The 25,445-nt window shown below is 39.7% G+C and overlaps 1 protein-coding gene across 3 annotated transcripts in view; it reads right to left on the bottom strand.

Moving 5' to 3' along the window:
* The window catches only part of LOC121934528 (dynein axonemal heavy chain 11-like), a 79,985-nt gene that overhangs the window by 14,274 nt on the left and 40,266 nt on the right, over positions 1-25,445 (bottom strand). For all 3 annotated transcript variants that reach the window (XM_042475103.1, XM_042475101.1, XM_042475104.1), the window contains 13 exons: positions 23,390-23,563; positions 22,900-23,135; positions 21,822-21,944; positions 15,104-15,308; positions 14,560-14,724; positions 13,609-13,749; positions 12,150-12,320; positions 9,158-9,280; positions 8,364-8,557; positions 7,159-7,307; positions 5,689-5,816; positions 3,490-3,717; positions 1,678-1,869 (listed from right to left, as the gene is read on the bottom strand). In XM_042475103.1, the coding sequence (XP_042331037.1) occupies positions 1,678-1,869; positions 3,490-3,717; positions 5,689-5,816; positions 7,159-7,307; positions 8,364-8,557; positions 9,158-9,280; positions 12,150-12,320; positions 13,609-13,749; positions 14,560-14,724; positions 15,104-15,308; positions 21,822-21,944; positions 22,900-23,135; positions 23,390-23,563 (2,229 nt within the window). The remainder of the gene's footprint in view (positions 1-1,677; positions 1,870-3,489; positions 3,718-5,688; positions 5,817-7,158; positions 7,308-8,363; positions 8,558-9,157; positions 9,281-12,149; positions 12,321-13,608; positions 13,750-14,559; positions 14,725-15,103; positions 15,309-21,821; positions 21,945-22,899; positions 23,136-23,389; positions 23,564-25,445) is intronic.

The raw sequence follows: 25,445 nt of genomic DNA, 5'->3' as shown, positions 1-25,445 counted from the left end.
GTTTTATTTATAGACCGCTATTCCGCAATGATCATAGCTGTGTACAGTAAAAATTGCAATACAATACAAAAAATTGCAAGGCCTTTCTCTCCCTCAAGATGGTGGTCGGGGGGAGGGCTCTTAGTCTTTCCAGGCCAGGCCTCGTCTCTCCCCCTCAAGATGGTGGTCGGGAGGAGGATACAGTTGAAAATAGTGAGCCTGATTTCCCCCATCTCCCAATGATCTCCTAAAGGCTGAATGATGTCAGGGCATGGCCATGACTTCGACTTCAAGGCCCCCTCTTGCCAATGCATAATAAATACTAAGAAAAAGTGACGTGGCTTTTCCACATAGCCTTGTTAATACACTGGTATTTTTATTAAGCAGGAAGAAGCTAAGATCCTATAGAAATAACCTATCTGCTGAGATTTCTATGCAGAAAAACACAGGTCTGGTGAATGGACTCCACAGGCAGACAGAATTATCTTCCCCAATAACTGAAGCTACACAGCAATACTTGAATCTCCTGTTGTCACCCAGAAAAGTACTTCATCCAAACATCTCATTATTAACTGTCAAATTATAAATATTCTTTTTATAAAAACGTCTCTCTTTTTTGTGAAGATAGCGTATATTAAAGCTACGCAGAAGTCATTCAAGCAAAGTCAGAATTCCTGAAAGTTTAACAGGCTACTAATTTCAGTTGCATATACTGTATGTCACTGGTTAAATAAATATTAGTTGGAGAATTTTGATCATCCAATTGGCAACCAGTCTCATACTAGTGTAGAATTACTGATGTAGATTTTAACCAGCACTCGAGAGGAACATTTCCTGAGAAAGTCACAGCAAGGTGGCATCCTTAATACATAATAATGACACACAAAAGGAATGCACCATTATTTATACATGTGACACACTATAAATTGCTTCCATCATCAGAATTAATTGTAGTAATTATTAATGCTATGTTATGAACTGTCAAGTCTGCTGTATGTAATTACAGTTGTGCAAATGCTTCATTACCTGCCTAATGAATTTGGCATATATGCACATGTAAACCAGTGTTTTTGTTAACATAATGAAGGACATATTTATTTATTTATTTCAGCTAAGCCACTAATGTGGAACTGGTTCAACCTATGTTATGAAGTGTAAGCATCCTCTGTGAGAAACCTTTGATCTGCCTGATTTGTGTATGCAACTACAGATGTATGTTCCATGAATGCATCCAACAGAACATGTATTCTGTTCTCTGCTGCTGAGTTCTAAAACACACACACACACAAATATCATGTGGCTACTGGCAAGAAGTCACTTAATCCCCTATTTCTGGGGTGGGCTGCTTTGGTGGGATCCAGGGCAAATTCTCTCCATACAAACCACAATGACTGTGTGCATAGAGGCCTCAGCTGCCATTGCTTGCCACTAAACATTTTTATGGAAGTACAAAAAAGCACATTTCCAGTTTGACAAAAATATCAAAAATAAATCCCAGCATTTCTGTGTTAAAGGGGAGCACACACCTAGTTCTCATGGAGAACTGCACTTTAGGGAGGATACTTTCTCTTTGAATGTGAAAAAGGATTTTTAAAATGAACTTTGGTTGCAAGAAGCAACAACAGGAGGGAACGGACAGGCAGTGGGGTACGTGCAGCACGTGGATTATGTGTTCCTTACCTGTGTTCTAGTTCTTACCTTAGTGTTTGCCTCTAAATAGTTGTAGAGGATATCGACACAGATGGTGAGATCTCTTACATTGAAAGGGTATCTTCGATTCCATCCTTGAGGTCCAAACTTTAGTCTGCCACAAACACAGGTATGAAAGTAGCAGAGAGAAAAGAAGATACTTTTGAACTCTTGCTCCCTGGCAGACAATTCAAGTGTATCCTGTTCAACAAAGAAATATAGGGAAAGATGTATATTATTATAAAACTGAAACACTAATAGGCCTTAATCTTGTGATTTTCTTCTGAAGATTACTCACAACCAGTGCAGAATCTACAGTATTAACACATTTAGCACAAAGTTAAATGAAGTTAATAGAATTGTTTCCATAGCAAACATCCTATATGGCACCACATTCATACTTACATATAGACTTTGTGTACTGTATTATATTTGGCTGGTAGACCCATACACAATTATTCTAGAGATGTGTGTATTGCATTAAACCAGGAAGGGTATTATGATACTAAAATTGCATCTTTTACATTGCATCCTTCCTACATGAAGACATTATTTGTGATTTGTGTAAGATAATGCATGCACATTAGGTCTCCATAATGAGCCACATGCCAAGCTGAAAAGAACTGACCACTTTTTGCTGCCTGCCTGTGACTGTATGAAAAGGGGTGGCAAACGCCAGACAGATGGTTGGTGTTCTGACTCTGGCATAGAGTATTATATACTGTTAGGGACTGATGTACATTACCTTATATAAAGTGCACCATATGTGATAACTGTCATAAAATGGGTACCCACTGTGCTTATCATGATATCAATCACTGCAGTCATGGCAAAACAAACTTCTTGCTATAGAACTGTCCCATCTACTTTTACTAGACTATGTCAAAGGAGGGGAGGGTTGGACAACAGCCAGTAGATTGACACCTTTATAGGCAAAATGTAGCACATTTCAAAATAAATGAAACTATTGCATACTAGTTTAATTTCACAACACAGAATACTATGGTGTTATAATGTATATAATGGGATTTGAGCATTTACAGATATGGGTATCAATGCAGATCCTGGAACCAAACTCCAGTGGATAATGAGGGCCCACTGTACATCTTCATATTTTCCCTCTATTTTATATTAAATCCTAAACCAAACTGTACATAAATTATAATTTATTGTGTTTACATACTGTAAGCCACTTTGGGAGTACTGGGGAAAAGGTGGGATAATAAATAAATAAATAACCAGCCAGCCAGCCAGCCAGACAATGGCTCAGTGGCCAGCCCAAATGGGTGATGCTAGCCCTGATCCACAAGAATGCTTCTTTGCCTGTTCTCCAAATTACAGTATTAGTAGATCATCAGAAGGGGCAATGCAAGAAGAAGCAAAAGTTCTATTCTCAGTGGATCTTACAGAAATATGCAAGGCAGTGGATTGAACTAGGTGGCACGAAGTTCCTTCCAGCTCTAACATTCTACAGCAAGGTGGCATTGTCTGGTGCAGTGGCATCACTATGGGGTGCAGACAGCACTGGGTGACACCTCAGAAGAGGTCCTGCCTCGGTACCGTTGCCTTGTTCTCCTCATGAGAACAGTAACATAAGGAAATGGGCGACAATGCCACTGGTCTGATGTGTGTGCATGCATCTCATATAATAAAACTCAATGCAGTCTTTCATTTCATAATAGAAAAATGCATTCCAGACTCAACGGGTCTCTCCTGGTTTGTGATATTTGAAACAGTGAATCATCTATTCTAAACTATATGTTTTCCGTAGAATTTTGTGGGAGAAACAAAGCAAAACTATATGTATAGATTTTGTTCTACCTGGTCAAAATTGTAGAGAGCAGCATGAAGATTTGCCAGCATACCAGTAGGGGGTTCATTAATAATTTTAATAGAGTTCTCTAATATTCCTTGAGGTATTATGTGTTCTTCAGGAGTTGGAGCTGGTTCAGCACTAATAAAGACACGGTAGTCAGAGTGGCTTCCTTTGCTGTATTTCTCCAGCAGTTTCTCTAAGGTACTCAGCCACTTAACTACAAGATGAATATTCTGTTCAAGAGAATGCAAAACTTTCACTATAAGAACAAGTTTATTATGTTAAAAGTGTAACATCTAATTATATCATCAAGTCCTTATATGGTTGGCAGTTACATAGCAGGGGAAAAATGTAATATTCCTAAGTATCATTCAGAGAGGAGTTAAGGACTCTACAACAGAGTTTGTATTTTAATATTGGTTACATTAACAAGGACTTCATTATCTTCTGGTGCTATTAGACATAGCAGTTAAGTACGCCTTCTCTATTCACCCACACAAATACATCTGCTTGCTGTCTCCATAACTCACAGAACATTCAATACAATTTCAGAGTGCTGTGAAAATCAAGAATAACATATCACAGGTTGAATTATTTCTTCATGCCCAAGCATCATCATCCTGAAAGTCAGCAATGGACATGGACAAGGATACAGAAGTGAGTGACAAAAGGTTCAGACTTATGAGGCTGTGGACTTTAGGCCCTCTACTGAGTCTGAAAGATGTAAGTCTGAAGCTCCAGGCTTATGAATCTTGCCCTTCTTGGAGGCTGCAGCTTTCAAGCCTGATTCCACTGAGCCTTCTCATTGCCAAGGGTATTTGCCATTTTGGTCTTGTGTATCTCTAAGCTTGCTCACCCACATGGACAGTGTACTCGCCAAGAGGCCACAGAGAGGACACTGAGTGCTTGGTCAGTAGTTGCATCTGCCAAACTGTTCAAGAGTGCTTGAATTTGCATCCTCCCAAATCAAACTGTGAAGCTCACATAGCTAGCCTTGCACTCCAAGAGGCTTTAAACCAAACTATAGGAGCCTCTTCATCTACGGTAGCACACAACACTGTTGCATAATATGATATAAATGGGGTCAGCTCTGCCAGAAAAGATGGTACTACTGATGCAGACCTTTCCTCTTTTGCCCAAACCAAATTACCACTTGATAACCACAACTCCCCCTCCCATGCTAAAATTCTTTGCTGGCATATACTACTCAGTTTTAAGGAGTGATTAAATATGACTGGCCACCCTAACTGATAAAAAACAAGAAAAAACAGGGGAACCCTCTGTGCATCTGCATTTACTAAGACACTTTCCCACCCCAGACAAATAATTCCTAAAACGGAGTGTTCAGACAGACAATAACCATCATTATTACCTTTCTGCTTGAAATTTCACAAATCATTGCCTAATGAACAGTGAAAGAATAACAGAAAATACTTCCATATTGCAAAGATAATGTAATGATTTTTTAAAAAAAAGAAACATCGTTACCTCACTTCTGAAGCAGCCATAAGTCTAGAAATTTTAGTCAAAAATTGGCCCAAAAAACTGAATCGACTTATCCACGGGTCAATATAAGTACTGCACTTTAATTCTTATTTAAAAAAAGAACCATCCCCTAGTGAAAGGCAAGGGCATAGTCTGTCCTGGAAGCACCGATTTCCCTCTACTCATTCATCCATCCAGTCTTTAGGGTGAACAGAAACAGTTATGCCTGATGGGATTTTGTAAATTCTTTGGCATTGTTTTCCTTTGTTTCATTCTTTATAATCTTAGTTACATGCTTCATGATTTTACCCTCAACTTATCCCCGGCTCATATCAAAATTCATAATTTTGACCTCAAAACCTGCCCTCGACTTATACATGAGGTCGACTTACAGTTGGGTATATACAGTAAATGACCATGCAGTGGAAAATGATGGGAGAGGATTAGATTTGCTTATGATAAAACAAAAATTATAAATATCAAGTAGTATCTCATTGTATTTTATACAGAATACAATGGGATGCTTCTTGATATTTGTAACAAGAGACAAGAAATAATTTTCTAATACCAGAAGCAGCTTTCCTCTCTCACACAGTTCCTCAGAAGATTGGTGTCTTTTTGTTGTTGTTGATTACATTCATTCACAGGTTTACTATGCACAGAGTGAACCACTTGACTGAGCACATAAAGGACACAAATCACACCATTTTTACACTTACTTGGAGAATAACCCAGTGCCCATGTTTCGCAGCTTTTTCCAATACCTCTTCTGCAACAATCTCTTGCCCTTGTCCTAAAGAGATATTGTGAAATTTCCCAGAGTCTATTGTGAAGCCAAGTTTTTTCCCTGCAAGTAAAGCAGTCGGGGAGCAGAGAGGTATATAAAAGCAGGAAGGGGAAAGAGGGATGGAGGAGGGAAAGATAATGCCCCATTAATTTCACTATCACTGGAACAATACATGCTAGTTCTTCTGAAGCACTTCACTCGACAGCATTTCAACAAGCAAATTGTGAACTCTCAAGAGCAGTCTTATGGCTGGTATTAGTGGGAAAGAACCTGCAGAAATCTGCTCCCTCGGTTTTAAGATAATGAACCTTTTGACATTTTGATAGATGCTAGGTATTGTTATTGAGCTTTATAAACTCTTACAGGGGGTGCAAACCATTTCTCTTATAAAAAAAGGGAGCAACATGTGGTAGCTATCACATCAGTTTTTTAACTGATTGGTTCAGTGGGTAAATGTGCAAGTCCCTCACCTTGTGAGGCCTGAGTTTAAATTGAGCACAGTCAGGTCACAGCTGTATTAACCTGGTATTCTCAGCAGAGCCAGTGGGGAATAGTAATCCTTAGTACAAAGCGACAGTTTCTTACACAATTGAATATAGTTTGTATAATGACCATTATTTAGTCACAGGGGGCACAAGATTACATGAGCATGGAGAAAATTGCCCTCTGGCCCTCATCTAGTCAAAAGGTAAGAACCAGCACAAAAGAGCTTGCATTATGCCAAGCAGAGGAATGTTCAATCTAAAAATTTCTTCACACTGCAGCGTTAATAGCTTCACACTTTTTATCCACCATTCCACAGTGAATGGAGGGTTAGGGCAAAGAGGAGGAAATTTTTGAAAACTTAACTCTTGTTGAGGAAAACAATTCCAAATTTAAATCTGCTTTATTCCTTGATAATGACTATTTGTGGAGTTTTTGTGCAAGCTTAACATGTATTAATTAAAGACCAACTCCTGCTCTGTCTTAGTCAAAGCATAAACCCCCATTGTTACCAATCATAACCTATGCATTAAGAAAAGGTCTGTGGACTCTAAAAAATCAGCAACATTAAAAACTACTGGGAATTTTCCTGTTGCCACAGCCATGCCAGAATTCCTAACAAAAAAATGCCTGTGAATACAGAATGTGAAATTTAAGGGCTTTTCTTCTTTCCTGTTCTCCATAAAAGAAATACTCCTAAGCTTATCTAATCATCATCAATGTTTACATGCTGAGGTCCCTGTCTGTAAAAAGGAGAAAACTATCTCTCTCATAAATACAAACACAAGGAAATTTGATCAGAAGTGCATGCTATTTCCATGCTATTACCAGTTTGTTTCCTGCAGGATTTGAAATGCTGAAAATTGCTGTGCCTATGTTTGTCAGGGAGCACAATACCCATTCAAAGTACCATACTTACCAAGTGTCTCCACATCTTTAAGAGGATCAACTCCAGGAGAAAGAATGAAAAACACTGGGGTGGCTGGACTACTTTCTTCATAGGATTTAATCAACTCTGTTCTTGTGCCATCCACATACTTTGAACCTAGCTTTTCCTCTACAAAGTTTCTACAAAAATATATAAGATATTGTGAACATATAAAAAAATAACAGAACAGTTGTTTTGTTATGAAATGAGCTTCCATTGAACAGAGTTCAACAGTGTTTCTGTTTGAAAAGTGTCAAGGTCCTAGCACTCACAGTCGTAGGGCTTCAATAGAAACTAACTCTGATCTAAACATGTTTCATTATTTACAGATGCATGTTGAGTATCCTTTATCCAAAATGCTTGGGACCAAAAGTGTTTAGGAGTTGGGATTATTTTGGATTTTGGAATACAAATACAGCAGGGTAGTAAGTACCTGTACTATATTTGTGAGGCTGGAGAGAGACACGAGGATCTCTGAAATGTTGGGAATCTGAGCATAGTGCTTGGCACCAATCCACAACTCTTGTCATTTCACAGATCCTCACATCTCTCTCCAACTGCATTTCACTCCAGCTTCACATAGTGAAAGTTGAAGTGAACCTAGGAAACAGCAGCAACAACCAGCACTGAGAGTAAAAGAGGCAGGGAAGAAGAAGATGATGATGATGACAACAATGAGGGGACTTGTTTTGAGCTTGCTAGTAAACTTCTCCATGGTGGAGACAACAAGATATGAAATGGATACACCAGTGCTGTCTACTGGTGGTGCTCTGGGATTGAGATGTACTGAGGTGAGGAGGAATGGGAGTCAAGCGTGAGGATGGCCAGATGCGGGGGGGGGGGGGGAGAAATATGTCCCTTGCATCTCTCTGTATAGTTGTGGAGGCATGGAAATCTAGCTTACATTATACTTCAACCAGGCCTGTAGCTAGGCCTTTAGGGGCCCTGGGCAGAAAGTAGGGTTCGGTAGGGCAAAGTGTCTGCATTTGGTAGGGCAGAGCATTCGCTCCCAAGTCCTACCATGCACTGCGGCTGCCATCTTGGCCCAGCCCAACTACGGACCTGACTTCAACAGACAGGTGGCAAGTAGGGCTGATGCTTTAAGTTCTGCACTCCAGTTTAAGTTACATTCCGCAAACAAAAAAAAATAAACAGAGTTATAACAAACATAAAATCTGGCACTTGAAGTCAAATACCTCAGAGCATATGTCATTCTATCTGCACGCAATGCTCGTAGTATGATAAGCTTTTGGAAAGAAGTTTTGCTTTTCCACTCCTGAGGAAGTTTCTCCTTTTCTGGACATTCTGAATCCACCCATTTTTTCCATCTCTTGGCAGAACCCTCAATATCTCTGTCTAATCCTCGGAATTCATCCATTAAGGCAATGGCCTGAAACACAACCATAGAATTCACAAGCTATTCACACAGTCTTCTGCTAGGAGGCAAGTGGTTATAACTGAATTTCACACCCAATGCAAAAATTGTATAGGATTCTTAATACCCAAACATTTCATAAACTACTAATATTTACCCAACAGCACCATAGCCTGAAAAACCCACAAAAAACTATCACTTAAGTGGACCCCCATAGGAACTGGTGGGCTTGCAGCCCTGTTTCCTGCTAACACTGGATTTTGCCTCCTGCTACAAAACCCTGAAGTTTTGACAAAGAGAAAAATATTAACAAACTGATAACATAGGTTGAGTGGGCAGGAAGGTATCTCAAGTCCTCATGTCTGAAAGGGGAACATCTGAATAAATATCCTTGAGTAGATGTGTCCAAAGGCTGTGGATTCAAGCAGGATGTCCCCCAACCATTGAATGGATGCCTCTTCCCAGTCCTATAAAATGCTGTAAAATCGTCTGGAAAGCTTGCTGAGGGAGAAAATGGCAGTTCCCTGCCTCAGCCTGCAAATGGAACCTAAGGTACGCTTTTCATTAGAAATATAATAAAATATCCAGGGTGGTGGAGAAAATTTCTACACTTACTCTTATGGCACTCCATGACTGAGTAGATATAAAGTCTACAGGACTTTTGTAAGGGCGTTCAACTGTAAATTGCAGCAGGAAATTCAGTTCAGTCAGTTCTATCTCTTTACTTCTCAACAGAATCTAGAAAGTAAATAGATTTGTTAATAAATGCTCAATGCATATGCAGATCTCGAAAAACAAGCTTTTTGGGACTACAGACTTCGTAATCCAACAGTCAGCATGACCAGTAATTTTTCCAGGATCTATACACAAACAACACAAAGTAAGGAATATTTGACTTTGACTTCTCTGGTCAGGCATACATTTCTACACCTGAGGTAAAAAGAGAATAATAGGCTTATGTATTCACAATACTTTTGCCTAGCTCTTCTGATTGTACTACATGTCCTTTGCAGTCCCTTTCAACTCTACAGTTTTATGATCTCCAAAGCAATATTTGCCTTGCTGCAATAGTTATGAACTCTTTCAGTTCTCCTCTTCTTTCCTCCTTTTATCGGTACAGTTTCCACGTTTCTTTAGCGTTATTGTCTAGAACCTTGCATATTTTCCTCTCTGCCTTTATGCAATTATCAACAACCTAATTCCTCCAATTAGCAATATTTTAAGCTTTGCTTGTACAATTCGATATTTTCTATTTATTCAGCCACCTGTTCAAATAAACTACCAATATATAAAAGTTCTAACATCCATACACATTTCCCAAACAGGCAGCCATTTTTACAGCTAGGCAGGGGAAGAAGGGAGACAGCAGCATGCAGCTGCTCCTTAGTTTCACAAGATCCTCATCACATTTTGGTTCCACATACTGTAGGACAACTCCTGTTCTTCAGAGTAGCACTCCAGGAATCAAGTGAAAGCAACTTTCACCATTGGGGTGAGTTCCACTCTGTATGACAAAACACACCAACACACATAGAAGATGGGAAGAATTACCCCACATATTAGCTATAGTTGTTGGAAGAGTTGGCACACATATGGGTCTGGATCCAAGAATTGACCAAGCAGCCTGTTGATCAATGAGCGTGACCTTCCAGTCGAAATCCTTGGGATGACAAGAGAGGGATCCACATGGGCAGATGGCCCAGCATAATCCTGCTGTCACCAGGGGTAGAGGAAAGGTATCTAACCTTGAGCTGAACAAAACCACTTCTATTCCACACCTCCAGAGTCCCTTATGGGGACCCCCCCATACCTTACCAATGCTTGCAAAATACCAGTAAATGATGTTCTCGATCCAGAACCCATGCCAACTGCCCTCACAAGTTGTAACAATTAGACTGGCAAGAGAGATACATAGTTGGCAAGAGAGATGCATCACTTGCAATTACACATATCCAATAGTAAACAAACAAAATTTCTATAATAGAGGGTGGGTGGGAGGATGGGACAACACTCAGAAGCAACTGACTGAATGCACGGGAAGGCAGAATGATATATACTTCTTTGCCAGACTGGAGTAAAACTTGCATCGGGATCACTCCAGCCAGTCCCGCCAGCCAATGAATTCAAATAGGAGTTTGAACTCATTGGCTAGCTGTACCCGCTTCTTTCCCAGGACTGTCCCAAGCTACACATGTTCCTGAGAAGAAACTGGCTGGCCATTTTGGCTAGGCCACCAACACATCACTCCTGGCCAGCAACAACTCCATACAGTAAGGCATACAGAGCTTCTCTTTTAACACAGATGTATTAAGTGGAAAGGGAAGCTTTTACTTAACAAAGCAGGGAAAGATGGCACAGAGAAGGAAAGAGTTATGCATTTCTGAAAATTCAAACCCATGCTTTGTTCTGGCTTCAAACACTATCACCTCTGTCCCCTACTGGACTTTACCTGTGGGTCAAGAGCCCCTTCATAGGAAAAAAAAGTTTCCCATCTATACTTTTGAATGCATTTTTGAAGGATTTGGGAGTATGGTTGGAGCGTAGCTTGGGTGTGGCAGTGATCTTATGCTTATGCCCTTCATCATCATTCATCTATAGCAGCTTAGCTCTCTCTTTTTCTGGGAAGTGGAATGTGATTTTGCAAATATGCAACCAATTTGTCAGGGATGATGGGAGTGTAGCTCTTCACCTCTGGCTTGAACTCACCACCTGGTTGTGCACCGCGCTGACCAGTTTTGGCCAGTGGTTATAGCTTAGCAAGAGTTACAGAGAATAGGCTGATGACCCTGACAAACTCTCCAAGCCTTCTCACTCTTGCTTCCACAGAAGTCTTCACCCTTCTTCAGGATCCAGCTGGTTCTTGTAGCTTCACCCAAGACACCAGTCAACTCAGTAGTCTTATGTAAAAGATCTACTTTATTCTACTATATACAGCTCCAAACTATCCAACACAACAATACTCCACTCTACAATCCACTCTACAACCCACAAAATACATTGGGATGCATAGTCATTATTATAGTCAATGCATGGTACCACCCACTGTTGTCTGTTTCCACCCAGTAGGCGTGTACACCATTCTCATTGGTTCTCTTGGTTCATCCTACAATTAATGATTTCATCATCTCAGCCTTGACCACTTAACAATTGTCAGGTGTGTCCAATTATCCACTTTACATTTCTTGTCCTTGGCATTCAGGACTTGTTAATTGTATTACCATTTACACCTGTGTGGTTCTCAATTGGCTTCTGCTGAGTCACCCTGACTCTCACATACATGTTTTATTTCATTTACTGTATATCCCATGTTGCTTTTTTCTTAACATGGTTGGAGTGTAGCTTGGGTGTGGCAGTGATCTTATGCTTATGCCCTTCATCATCATTCATCTATAGCAGCTTAGCTCTCTCTTTTTCTGGGAAGTGGAATGTGATTTTGCAAATATGCAACCAATTTTTCAAATCTCAGAATTCTTAGTATTTAGAGCAAGATATGCCTCATATACACAACAGCCACATTCTGATCTCAATAATCTTTGGCTGGGTAGACTACAGGAACCAATGGTGAAAAAGCTTAATAATAATCAAAGAATCATTGGATGTTTCTCACCTGAAATGTTGTCTGGCCAAGAAAAACAAGCTTGTCCCTTTCAAAAAGCCCCTGGCTTATGTAAAGAAAGGTGAAATATGTAATAGCTTCTATCAGGTTGGAAACCCGCTCTTGGATATCATCTGACAGCTCTGCTCTCTCCATTGCTTTATGGAAGACAGTGTTGAAAGCCTAAATGAACATAGAATTTCTCATTTAGCAATATTTCCTTCTGATGCTGTTAGCAGTTAGAGCTAGCAGTTCTGCAAGCAGGAGTACAACAAACCCAGGTTTGAAACACATGGGTCAAAAGAAGTGGCTTTCTGCTGCTTCAGGGGTATGGTGTTCAGATGACTAAGAAAAAGACCTTGAATACCATCTGCTTCAGGCCCTAAGAATTCTAAGAAAAAGACCTTGCATACCATCTCTTGAGAAACAACATATTCACTGTTCCAGCCCACCACAGCACCATGTGTACTGATCTGATGCTAATAGAATTTATTGTTCAAGTAATACTATTTACTGTTTAAGTAATAAGAGCTTTAGGCACTTTGGTCTCACCATTAGTGGAAGAAGATCCTCATTAACCTTATGTATATTCATTACATAGTGGAGAAATATTCAGTGCTTCTAGCAGCAATGAAGAACACAAGGGCCCATTACAAACGGGCGTAAAGTACACGCCGAGTGCGTACTAGGGTTAGGAAGGGAATCCTTTATGGATGCCCCTAACCCTAGTACGTGCTTGGCGCGTACAAAATAGCAGCGCCTGTTGTACACGGGTGCCGCCATCTTGACGTCGCGGATGCCTAGCGTCTGCACATCGCGCGGCAGAAGTGACGCCGCGAATGCGCGACTGGCCACTAGCGGTGCCATTCCTGCGCTGCTGGATGCTGTGTCCGGGAACTGCAGCGGACAAACCACGCAATTCCCTGACGCAGCAAGAAGCTGCAAAATGCAAACTCCTATCTAATCTACCACTCTGCTGTCACAGTGGCCAACTTCTTGGAAACCCATAAGAAGAAAATGAATGCCAGGGCACCCTGCCACTCTCATTTTCTAGAAACTGGTATTTAGAAGCACAATCTCTGATACTAGAATATATATAATAGTAACCATTGATAGCCTTAGCAACTATGTCCCTCTTCTAATTGCACTTCCCTTTGAATTTTCTTTTTGTTTTTTAAAAATAAGTTAACATGATAAAGACTTTGTAATATACATACTTGTTTATTCTTTTTCCACAGTTCTCAAGTCAAACAAGCTTTTGAAAACTTTTATAAAACCTGTAAACTTGTTTAAACAGAGGGAGTAGGAGGGCAAAATAATTCAGCCTGCACTTATCACAAATACCAGTGGTACAACTCATGGTGACCTTTTTGGGAAAATAATCAGCAATCCTTCAGCTTGAAGTTTATGATATTTGTATACACTGTACGTTTAGGTATTAGAATCAAAAAAGAGGAAAAAAAGACTGAACCTTTAGTGAAAATTGGTAGATGGGATTGACTTTGTTCAGATCGTTTATGACGAAATAAAGAAGAGAAGCTCTTGCAGCTGCTGGCCTGTAATATTCTCTCGCTTCATTAATATCAACTTCATTTTCTTTGGCTTCCGTTGCCTGTAGAACATTATGTTTGAAAATAAAAAGAAAGCCATCCTTATTATATGAACTGCAGTTGACATTGCAATTCTCGAAGTAGTTCACTACATTTCTTCGCAAAGGAGTTTCATGCAAGTACATAATTAGGCTGCAGCTCTATACTGAATAGAGTGACTTCTGAGTTTACACACATGGGATTGTATTGTTAATCTAGCAGCTAATCATTAACCTAGTATGAAATCTGTCAGATCTTTAAACCGTCAGATCTTTACCACAAATAAACCTCACCTGCCACCACTTCCAGAATATAATATAATTAATATAATATAATATTTATTCTTTGTCTTTAAGTAATTTCCAACTTATGGGAACCCAAAGGGAACCCTATCATGTGGTTTTCTAGGGCTAAGCGTATGTAACTTGTCCAAGGTCAGCCAGTGGGTTTCCATGGCTGAGCAGGGGATCAATCCTGATCTCCAGGGTAAAAGTTGGACGCTCCAACTGGCTCGCATATAATGTATAATATATCTTAAAACATACATTATTGTTGTACTTTTGATGCTGGAAAAGAGAACTCATTACAAATAACTAGATGTTGCCAATTAGTTGCTGCATGTGTTGCTGCATGTGAATATATAGATACTCACACTTCTCTCTCTCTCTCTCTCTCTCTCTCTCATATATGCACACACATGCACACACTTTCCCACACAAGTAATTTCATCCTGGGATGTCAGTTATATTTTTCTGATTTTTCTCCATCCACAGACATTATAGGAACTACCCATTAATAGCAATAACAAGAAATTAAATAGTTGTTTCAAATGCCTTGAGCTCTATCTCTGCAGCTGTTGACTTTGTTGTTTCAAGTTTCTCCACAAGTTCATTGTCTCCCAAGAAACTGCCCTCAGCAGCAGAAAGGCGAAATAGCAGATCATCCTCCAGGACCTTCAGCTGAATCTTGAAATCATTCTGTTGCTTTGTCAGAAGAGACTGGCAAACAAAATAGAGACATGGATTCTCAATAGCAAGAAGCACTCAGAGCCCATCTGGACACTTCTTTATGGGATCATTCTTTGGATATGAACTGGGCAATCACAGTTTACATGTCTGCATCATGCAGGCAAGACATTCTGTCTACTGGCATAGCAGCTGCAAAGAGCCATTCAAAATTGTGTAAATCTTGGAAAGTAGAAATATTTTCATGGATTCTTCAAATAACAAAGTTTCTGTTGAAAATTAAGCTGATCAAAAATAAAGTGCAATACTGGTTTGTGCTACAAATGATAGAGAGATGTTTATTTTCTTACTATTTTTTTTGCAGAGCACACTGAAGCTGCTGCAAAATTGACTGATTCATCTGTGGGTTTACCTTAAATGCTTCCAAATCAGGTCGCTCAACAGTAACAGCCTCAGCCAATAGCTGATCCTCCAATCCATCCTTTGTAACTGTGAAATTTATAAGAGTTGTCTGAGCCTGCAACTCTGGCTTGTAGTGTGGGTTAGCCAACTTAGTGTGAAGGATGAGGCGGAAATTCTTGTTGAATTCACATTCTTTGTCTTCAATTTTGATAAACCTAATATAAATTAAAATGAAAAGCATTATAATGCAGAGGTGAATAATTTCACAATCTAGTCAGATAGAAAACATATTACAGAAATCCAGAGAACAGAACTGTAAGATGGTGCATTTCACTTATTAAGACAAGTTTAAAACAAAACTATATATCCACTACAGAAGGAAGATGGAATCAGTAACCATTGTTTATGACACTTACTTCATACATTACTAAAAATGTGCCTTTTATATTTTGAATTGTCTGCTGAGGACACCAAAACACAATGAATTACAGTATGGGTTCCCAAGGCGGGCCAAATGTGAACAGCCCGCACGGAGTGGCGTCATGGTGCACTGGTGGGTAGTTTTTTTTGGTTACCTCCCCACCATGCATTCACACAATTGCACAAACACACTGCCAGTGACCCCGTCAAGTACCTCCCACGTCTGCCCAGATGCCATCTCATTGGACAGCTGCCCCTTTGAACAGCCACACAGTTGCACGTGTGATGCTCTACCTGTAGAGGGCATTGGTGCATTGGCTATTTTACAGAAAATGAAAAGAAATCTGTGCTCATTAATACACAGATATTATGGACACAAATGTGTAATGTGCTCTTCATTTACACATACAAGTCTGCTCTTGAAGGAATGGGAAATGGAAAACTAAAATAAATGAACAATCATTTTATCTTTTTATGTACTTTTCTATCAGGGCATTTGGAAAAAAAACCCGTGTGTAGACATATTTCCCTTTGATATTTTTTTAATTTGAATGGCATACTCTGTGTAAATGTAGTTGATACTTAATGCATCATGTCTAATGACATCACCTTGTAAACCTCTCCTAGTTACATCTGCTGTAAGCAAAGAGGCACTAATGCTTGGTCAAAGTCTATAAAGAGGGAAGTCTAGACAATGCCTGATTTTTGTTTCACCTCTCTGTAGCTTTCTTTGCTCTATGTACTCAAGCCTTTTGCTTCTTTCTTACTTGTTGAGGTCACTTCCTCCTCTTTCAACATGTTAGTGATGACTGGATGAGCAGATGGGTCAGGATAGCACAGGCTATCCTGGGTCACCAGGATAGTCCCCAGGTTGGCACAGAGATGTGTGGGTGTTTACACAGCTGTCTCCTAGCTGACTTGGGATCCCCTACTGGTGCATGCTCCTTAGTTTGCCGCACTATTGCTCTTACTCAGCAGCCTCCTGTCACCATGTCTGATGTGCAAACAGGGTGTCTTGCTGTAATTATGTGGCCATGCACCGTTTTCATGTCAGATGCAGCAACAGGAGACTGGTGAGTAAGTGATGGTACAGAAAGGTAAGGAGCAAGGGAGCCATGTAAACAGCTGGGCATTGCAGCAGAGTTTCAAGTAAACTCCACAGAAAACCAGGGTCTAATTACCATGGGGTATCTATCAGCTGTGGACCCTGGGATCAGGCTGAATCTTCCAAATACATTTCTGGTCTGTCAGAATCCTGCCCCTGAACCTGCCCTCAGGGTTTTGGTCTGTGTCATCTGAACTAGACAATGTGAGGCCAAGGGAACCTGAGCTTTTGACCATGCAGACAAACTCCTGTTTCTTTTGCCTGGGAAGGAAGCTCCAACCCAATAATGACCACTACTGTACACCCACACATGAAAGCCAGGTTTTAGGGTCTCTTGTAACCAAGTATAGGTCAACTTCTTTTGTATGGGTCCTTTTTTATCCTAAGATGGATTTCTTGAGACAATAAATGTAAGATTTGTTTTAACCATATAAGAGCATCCAGAATAATTACTCCTGTTTGAACCACAAGCTCCTATTGTGCCTGGCAAATGAGCTGATCAATGCAGCAAAGGGTTCATCTAACTCCTATGCTATCAAGAAGAAGGACGAGCTGCACTCTGCTTAATATAAATACCAAATATTCCTACAATATCACAAGGACCTTCCTCTGTAACATCACAAGGGGTCATCCCTTGATCTCAGTTTTTGGTTCTGAAATATCAGGGCCTGGGATAGTGTTGATGCGGCAATAATTAGCAAATTAAAAATGAGAATATAATCCCTAACCTGGTATCCTCTCTGATGCAGTACCCAGCAATTTGTCTACTCTTCCAAGGCCCTCCATAATTTCAGCCCCTCTGTCTCTGTTACATACTCTGACGTCTTCAGTTTATCAGCTCTAACAATCTCAGTTGCTCAGAGATCTCCTGCTTCCTTTAAAAACTTCACCCATTCACATTGCTGGCCTTTATGCCTTGAGCTACCTTCCAAAAAGCAGGCCACAACCATCTATGGAAATGGGAATAAAGCTATTTGCAAGCCTGGCATCTGAATTATCTTCACTATTCCTAGAATGTATATCTGCCACATTCTGTTAAGAAAACCTGGTTTTCAATAGTTAAATTAAAAAAGAAAAAGGAAGCAAAGAACAAAGATACTCCCACCACTGCATTTCAAAACAGCATATCTAAGTGAAAAGGAATGGTGGCAGACAGATTTCTGAGCAAGAAAACTAATGTGAGTAATATCTTCCTACTTCAAGGGAGAAACGTCCCTTTCAAAGTACATCTAAAAAGCCCTGTTTCAAGGCCTGCTGTTTGAAATTAAAAGCTTCTACATCTAACTTGTGAACTCCTGCTGCTAATGCAGAGAACAAATTTGAACATATCAGGTGTAGAGAGAACTTGTTACTTAGCAATCACAGTAGGCAAACTGTTGAAGTTGGTCAAACTAGTGGAGAGGAAAAAAATGACTGAAAGTTGTATAGCTGCCATGAGTTTCAAGGCAAGGAAAGCCATTCTGTGCAGCAGCGGAATTAATTTTCATGCTGCTCCATAAAGTCACATAGAAATGTCCCATCTCACACAGACAGAAATAATTTAATATTAAACAGGAAACACTAGTACTGTATGCAGTGCACTCGCATCATATGCAAGTGCGGCATATGCGGTTTTAACATACGCTGAAAGCTGTGCTGGAAAAAGCCCTGGTGTGTCCTGGAAGAACTAATGGCGGATTATTTCTAATGGGGCTCCAGCATACATGGGATTTTCCTTATGCAGGGGAGGGGGAGGTCCAGAAGGGCCCACTGTATTTTGAAATGCAATCAACTGTAACATGTAACATTATTTATAGACATGGACCATCATAATTTCGTTCATATAAGACATATAAAAATTCAAAACACAAAAAAGGAAACATTTACAAGCTCTTTATAAGGTTGCTGCACATGACAATCCCTTAGATGAATATTTATCCACAGTAACTGGAAGTGCTTTATAGTTCCATAATGGAATTCAAATTATACACCTAGTGCATCTACCTTGTGATGTGATAGCCAGAGATAGCTCCAGATTTGAGGATTTGATCCTTTCCCCTCCTATATTAATGGCAGAGGAGGAGAAAAGAGTGCTTGGGTACAGAAAACAGACTTGCAGGAGATGCCAGTAGCAAACACTGCTACAGTGGATAAGTTCTTTGTGATTAGGATCACATATTTTCACCTCTTTTGGGGCCCCACTATCTAATATCTATGTATCAATAGCGATGCATTAATGCTAGATTCAGAGCTCCAAAAAATTACATTTTTAACTATAGTTCCTAGAATCCCCCAAAGTTCATGGCAAATGGCCTTGATGGCTGGGAACTCTGAGTTATTGTTTATAAATGTAACTTTCTCAGTATCTGTAGTGCAATCTAAAAGTTTTTACAATTAGAGCTTAATATTGGTTTTTATGATTGCTATTGTATTTGCTGGTCAATGACCGAATAAACTTTATTACTTATTTCAGGCCAGTGGGAAGTTAGGTGCTCACAATACTACTGTACGCTGGTATTTCAGTATCTTTTTCAATGTAGCAAGTTTTCAGCTCAAGAATAATCTCAATAAAAACAGAGCCAGGATACAATATTATGAAGTTGCTTCACAGATCAGTAGGTTTGCTAATAAGCAAAGCTAGTAAATTTGCTTTAGAAGAAGCAGAAGTTGATAAATCTTTCCAACAACCCTTTCTGTCGATTAATATTGTAAGATATATTTTACTTAAAATTAGGATTGTCTGAAGCTCAGTAGATCTAATTATTTGTAATTACCCAGTTGTTGTCAGTATGTGGTCATTTTATGACAGCAATAGCTACTGCGTGGGTCAGGTTCAACTGTATATCTTTTCAAACACAGAATTAATGTACTATTGATAAAACCATTACTAGGACCAAATTAAAGTCTGAGCTGATGTATTGGTCCACAGGGTGCTGTCAGACATGAAAGGAGTAATTAGTATTCATTACTTCATACTCCACAACATTCCAATTATTAATGAACTTCAACTGTTGGTCTGCACCATATCTATCATGACCATCTTTCCAGTCTTTTTTTTATTAGAAGCAAGGGAGGGGGACACAAATACTGGCACAATTGCTAAAACAAATTTTAAAAAGCATAAAATGGTGAAAATTCTGGTGCATTTTCTCAGCTTAAGGCCAGAGTTTAAGTCCAGTATAACATCTGATCAACTAGTCAGTGAACTATGTTGCTAAATTAGGCAATGGAAATTCTTTCTCATACATACACAACAGTTAAACTGATCACTGCTTACACTTTTCTATAGGGAGAGTCAAATTTGTCTGTTGGAACATACAACAAGATATCTTAAAGATTAAGATATTTATTGTGGTGCACAGACTAAGCTCACTACATCAGATGCATTAAGTGCATCTATATTGGCAGATTCTGTCTCCACATGCATTCCCATTAGCATGGAAAGAAATTCTAGTTCATAAAACCAAGAACTATAAATTGGCTGGTCTGTTATGTGTCACAGGCTTCTTCATGGCTATATCCCTTTTTTTCTCTACCATATTGGGAGGTAACATGTTTTGTTCCTTTCTTTAAAAAGGAACATTTTCTATTTAAAGAATGGCTTCTATGAATGGTAAAATTATTGCATGTTCAGTGTCACAGCTGAAGATGATAAGCACTGGATTTTGGATATTTGTTGTTGCTGTGACTTCACATTGTTATGGCAACTAAGGTGAACTTATCACAGGGTTTTCTTGGCAAGATTTGTTCAGAAGGGGTTTGCTTTTGCATTCCATTTAGGCTGAGAGAATGTGACTTGACCAAGGTCATCCAGAGCGTTTCCATGTCTGAGCATGGATTTGAACCCTAGTCTCCAATGTCATAATTCAGCACTCAAACCACTTCACAACACTGGCACTCATATAGTACATTAGTGGTGTATAAATAGAGCCAATAGGGTATAGTGGTTTGAGTACTGAGAACTGGACTAGGACATCTGAATAAATTTTGTTAAGAAACCCACATGATAGGGTCATCATGAGTCAGAAATGACTTGACAGCATATTATGGTGGCATAATAAATTTATTATTTGCACTTGATGGAATAGTTGGAAGCAAGGAGAATTAGATGAAAAGGGCCACAGACTCAGCCAGCCAAGTCCTCCAACTCCTTGAGGTGGAAATCAAAACACAACTAATGTTGCCAGGTTTTCAAACTAGCACTAAGGGACAATTGAAATTCATGACATGCAGGGCTGACAAGCTGGAAGTAAGTATTATCAAGTTTGTGTTCTTCAAAAATACCAAATGAAAGTACTGATTTCAGTTAACTTAACCATATATTTCTGCTGCCACTAGAGTGCCTCAGGACATTTTCCTTGCACACATGATGCACACATTTTGATCTTTATGAAGGGCCCACACTTGAAAATATGGGATTTTTGGCATCTTGTTCAAACAGTATAAAAGAAAAAGCTTTCCAGCCCTCAATTAGGAAATATCCCTTATAATAAAAGACAAATACAAGCCTTATAAGAGGCAAGCTTTCTCATCCTCAAATGAGGGATATTCCTTATAATAAGGAATACATGACAACACTAAACATCACCCACTCCCCAAAGTGTATTGCACTGCCAGCAGCAGCCACCTTTAGAGGAAGATGTGATTGCAGTGCTTGCTTCGCCTTCCTAAGCAGGAAGCAGAAGATGACGTGACAGTGATGATGCTTATGCCATTTAAGAAGGATGCCTTGGTAGTTATAGCCCCAGCATCCACCCACTTGAAGAGGAAAGGGATGTGATGCTACCACCTGTGTCTTAACCTGCTTGTCCAAAAAAGAGAAAGGGAGGGCACCTGTGTCCCAATCCATCAGCATACAAAGGAGAAGAGGGGATACAGCTGCTACAAGAGAGACAATCATACTGGCAGCAGCACCTGGACCTCTATGGAGGAGGTAGAAGCTGTGGCAGCTGGTGTCTATAGTCCCATCATTGTCAGAAGCCAGCTCTTCAATGCTGTGCAGACCAGTGGCTGCTGCTCCACACGACATCAGAGCTCCCACTAGGGCAAATGATGATGGGGAAGGTGAGTGAATTTGCTGCTTCCATCAACTGAAGCAATAATCTAACTAAAGCAATAGAAAGACCAATCTGGAGCTCAGTGATAAGAACTACTGGACATGTATTATGCTGTTCTATGAGGCAGCAGAAAACAAGCTTGCTCCCTTCCCAATATGCATACGTACATCCCCCTTTTAATTGTGTTTCTTCCAAGCAAAGGATCAAGCACAGGATCTACGGCTTCTTCCAGATTTTCAATCAGGACGACATCTCCGCAAGCCAAAGCTCTTTCAATAGTTTTCAAAAACCTTCATGGGAAACATAAAACAGAGTTAGAAAATGATTCAAGAGAAAGAACAGTAGATGTGTATAGAAAGCAGAGAAATCTTGCAATGGTTGTTATTGTTGGATGAATGGGAATGACAAGTCAATTAAAATACTCATATAGACAAATGTTGGGTTTATTAATTTAATTAATTAAAATATTATATAATAATAATAATAGCATTTATTTATAACCTGCCTCTCCCTGTGTTGGATCAAGGCAGGTAACATCATATAAAAAAATAGAAAACAATAAAATCAAAGCATAGAAATGGCAGATAAAAGTACACTAGACTCCAGATTCCCACTCCCCCCCTAAAATTAACGGTAAAGCAATTCCCAAACAATGGGCAATAAAATCAGTCAAGAACGAATCAGTCCGAGGAGAATAATTTAAGCAAGTGGAGAGTGAGATTAGGGGATCAATTTGGGAAGGCCCACCGGAAGAGATCCGTTTTTATTGCCTTCTTAAAGGCCTCAAAAGATGTTAGTTGGTGGCTCTCGTCCGGCAGATCATTACAGATTTTTGGAGCGGCAGCAGAAAATGTCCTCTGGGAAGTAGTTACCAGTCTAGTTCTCTCTGACTGTAGTAGATTCTTCCCTGAGGATCTAAGAGTGCGGGAAGGATTGTATCCAATCTTTCTCACAGCATGGGATTCAAGTATCAGTAAGGCTATGCAACTATCCAGTCACTCTGGATGTGACCTTATTTAATATATTAAAGAGCCTGATGTGCATTAAAACAACTAGGAGAACTCTATTGTGGCAAATTTAAAAGGAATGAAGTTAAAAAGAAATCAGGTGTTTTCTGAGAAGAGCAAATATTTATGATTGTATAGACTGAAAAGCACATCAAAAACAAAACAAAACACCAGGAAATCTACCATGTTGTCATTCATGCATACAATGCACACCCACACTTGGTCAACATACACATACCCCTTCTGTCCTAGTTGTACAATTTTAAGGTCTGTTCCATATTTATTTTTTATCCATTTTATTCCTTGTAGTTGAGGATCTATAAGAAGTGGCCAGCGCTCACAGTTTGTAAGAATCGCAGCATTTTCTATCGACATTCTATCACTTGGTAGTCCTTCATTATTCCATGAGGCAATCACTGCATCATCAGTCAACATGGCAACCAAATCTAAGTCTTTACTGATTGGAATAGGATTCTTTGAAACAAACAGAAATACAACATTGTTATAAAGGTAGCAAGTGACCTGACAAGAGGACATTATGCATAAGGATAGAAACAAAACAGTCAGCAATGCCACATTTTATTATCACTCAGTAAAAAAGCACCTGACAAGTATTACCCATTTTTTTCTAAGCAGAAGGGCATTTTCATTTTTTTTTAAAAAAATCCATTTTCAAGACAGAGAAACTAGAATATTTTTTTTAAAAAAAGAAACATATAGAGGCTTACTTTTTGTGATTTCAGGAATGGAAGCCACATAGATTCCACTAGCTCATGACGATATTGTTTGGTAAAGGACCCAATGTAAGAAACGAAAGCTGCTGTCAGCAAAACATCGCCACACACAGTTACTTCTTGTGCTTCAAAAGATTTTATGGACTGAGTCCAGCGAACATTTTCAGACTGAAAGAAACAAATTATAAAACAGCATGGGGATTACCAGAAGTATATAGTTTCCCAAGCAAAGGTAGACGAGGACTTGGATGACAGAATTGGGGGCATACTTATCATATTTGCAGATGACACCAAATTAGGAGGAATAGCTAATACTCCAGAGGACAGGATCAAAATTCAACACGACCTGAATAGACTAGAAAGCTGGGCCAAAGCTAACAAAATGAAATTCAACACAGAGAAATGTAAGGTACTGTACTTAGGGTGGAAAAATGAAATGCACAGATATAGGATGGGGGACACCTGCCTGAACGAGACTACATGCGAAAGGGATCTGGGAGTCCATGTAGACCACAAGGTGAACATGTGTCAACATTGTGACGTGGCAGCTAAAAAAGCCAATGCAATTTTAGGCTGCATCAATAAAAGTATAGTGTCTAAATCAGTGGTTCCCAGCCTGTGGGTCGGGACCCCTTTGGGGGTTGAACGACCCTTTCACAGAGGTCGCCTAAGACCATTAGAAAACACATATTTGCATGTAGCAGTGAAAATAATTTTATGGCTGGGGGTCACCACAACATAAGGAACTATATTAAAGGGTCGCAGCATTAGGAAGGTTGAGAACCACTGGTCTAGATAAAGAGAAGTAATAGTGCCATTGTATTCTGCTTTGGTCAGGCCCCAGCTGGAATACTGTGTCCAGTTCTGGGGACCACAATTCAAAAAGGATGTTGAGAAACTGGAGCATGTCCAAAGGTGGGTGACTAAAATGGTGAAGGGCCTGGAAACCATGTCCTATGAGGAACGACTTAGGGAGCTGGGAATGTTTAGCCTGGAAAAAAGAAGGATAAGAGGTGATATGATAGCCCTGTTTAAATACTTGAAGGGATGTCATATTGAGGAGGGAGCAAGCTTGTTTTCTGCTGCTCCGGAGATTAGGACCCAGAGCAATGGATGCAAGCTACAGGAAAAGAGATTCCACTTCAATATTAGGAGGAACTTGTCCGACAGTGGAACAAACTCCCTTGGAGTGTAATGGAGTCTCCTTCCTTGGAGGTCTTTAAACAGAGACTGGATGGCCATCTTTTGGGGATGTTTTGATTGAGGTTTCCTGCCTGGCAGCGGGTTGGACTGGATGGCCCTGGGGTCTCTTCCAACTCTACGATTCTATGGTTGGAAATATATTGCAAAATAAAATTACCCCATTTCTGAATGTTCATGGATGCCCAATCCCCAGTTTTTGCCGCACTACCAAGTTCTTATGCAGTCTTCAATGACAGCGGCAAAGCCTACCAGAGATTCTGAAACTGGCTTTAGCAGTTAAAGCAGCCTGCTGGCTTCTCTCTGCTCCTGGGATACTAATCCCTTATGGTGTTTTTGGCATAAGTACTCCTGGCTCCAGAGCTCATTGGACAGTAGGCAAAAATTCAGTCATGATGCAAGGTTAAGTAATTGTCATTTTCAAAGAAACATATTGCGCTGCAGCTGTAGCATCACTCCTTTTAAAAGCTTTATATTTACGTTCCCTCTGTAGGGGTTAGAATGCTAAACTTTGAATTGAGGAGATTCAGACAGAAATCTCTGCTCAGCTGGGAAGCTCACTGAGTAATTTTGGGCCAGTAAGCTTCTGTCAGCATAATCTTCCTCACAGGTTGTTGTGAGGATGAAAAGGGAGTGGAACTGGTGAGAAAAAACATGTTCTACCTTATTAAACAGAACTGCACTTTTCTAAGTGGAAATGTGTTTATTATATATTCCCCCCCCCTTTAGTGGGAATGAACGTTTAAAAATAACACTCCATACAGAGTATTATGTCATTCCTTTGAATACTTTTTTTTTTTTGCAGAACGTAACATTTTTTTTCTTAAATCACCAGTTGAATTTAACCAGA

Source organism: Sceloporus undulatus, chromosome 6, assembly GCF_019175285.1.
Source record: "Sceloporus undulatus isolate JIND9_A2432 ecotype Alabama chromosome 6, SceUnd_v1.1, whole genome shotgun sequence".
NCBI lineage: Eukaryota > Metazoa > Chordata > Lepidosauria > Squamata > Phrynosomatidae > Sceloporus > Sceloporus undulatus.
Note: the sequence above shows the minus strand (reverse complement) of the source record. Positions and strands in the feature narration are given on the sequence as shown.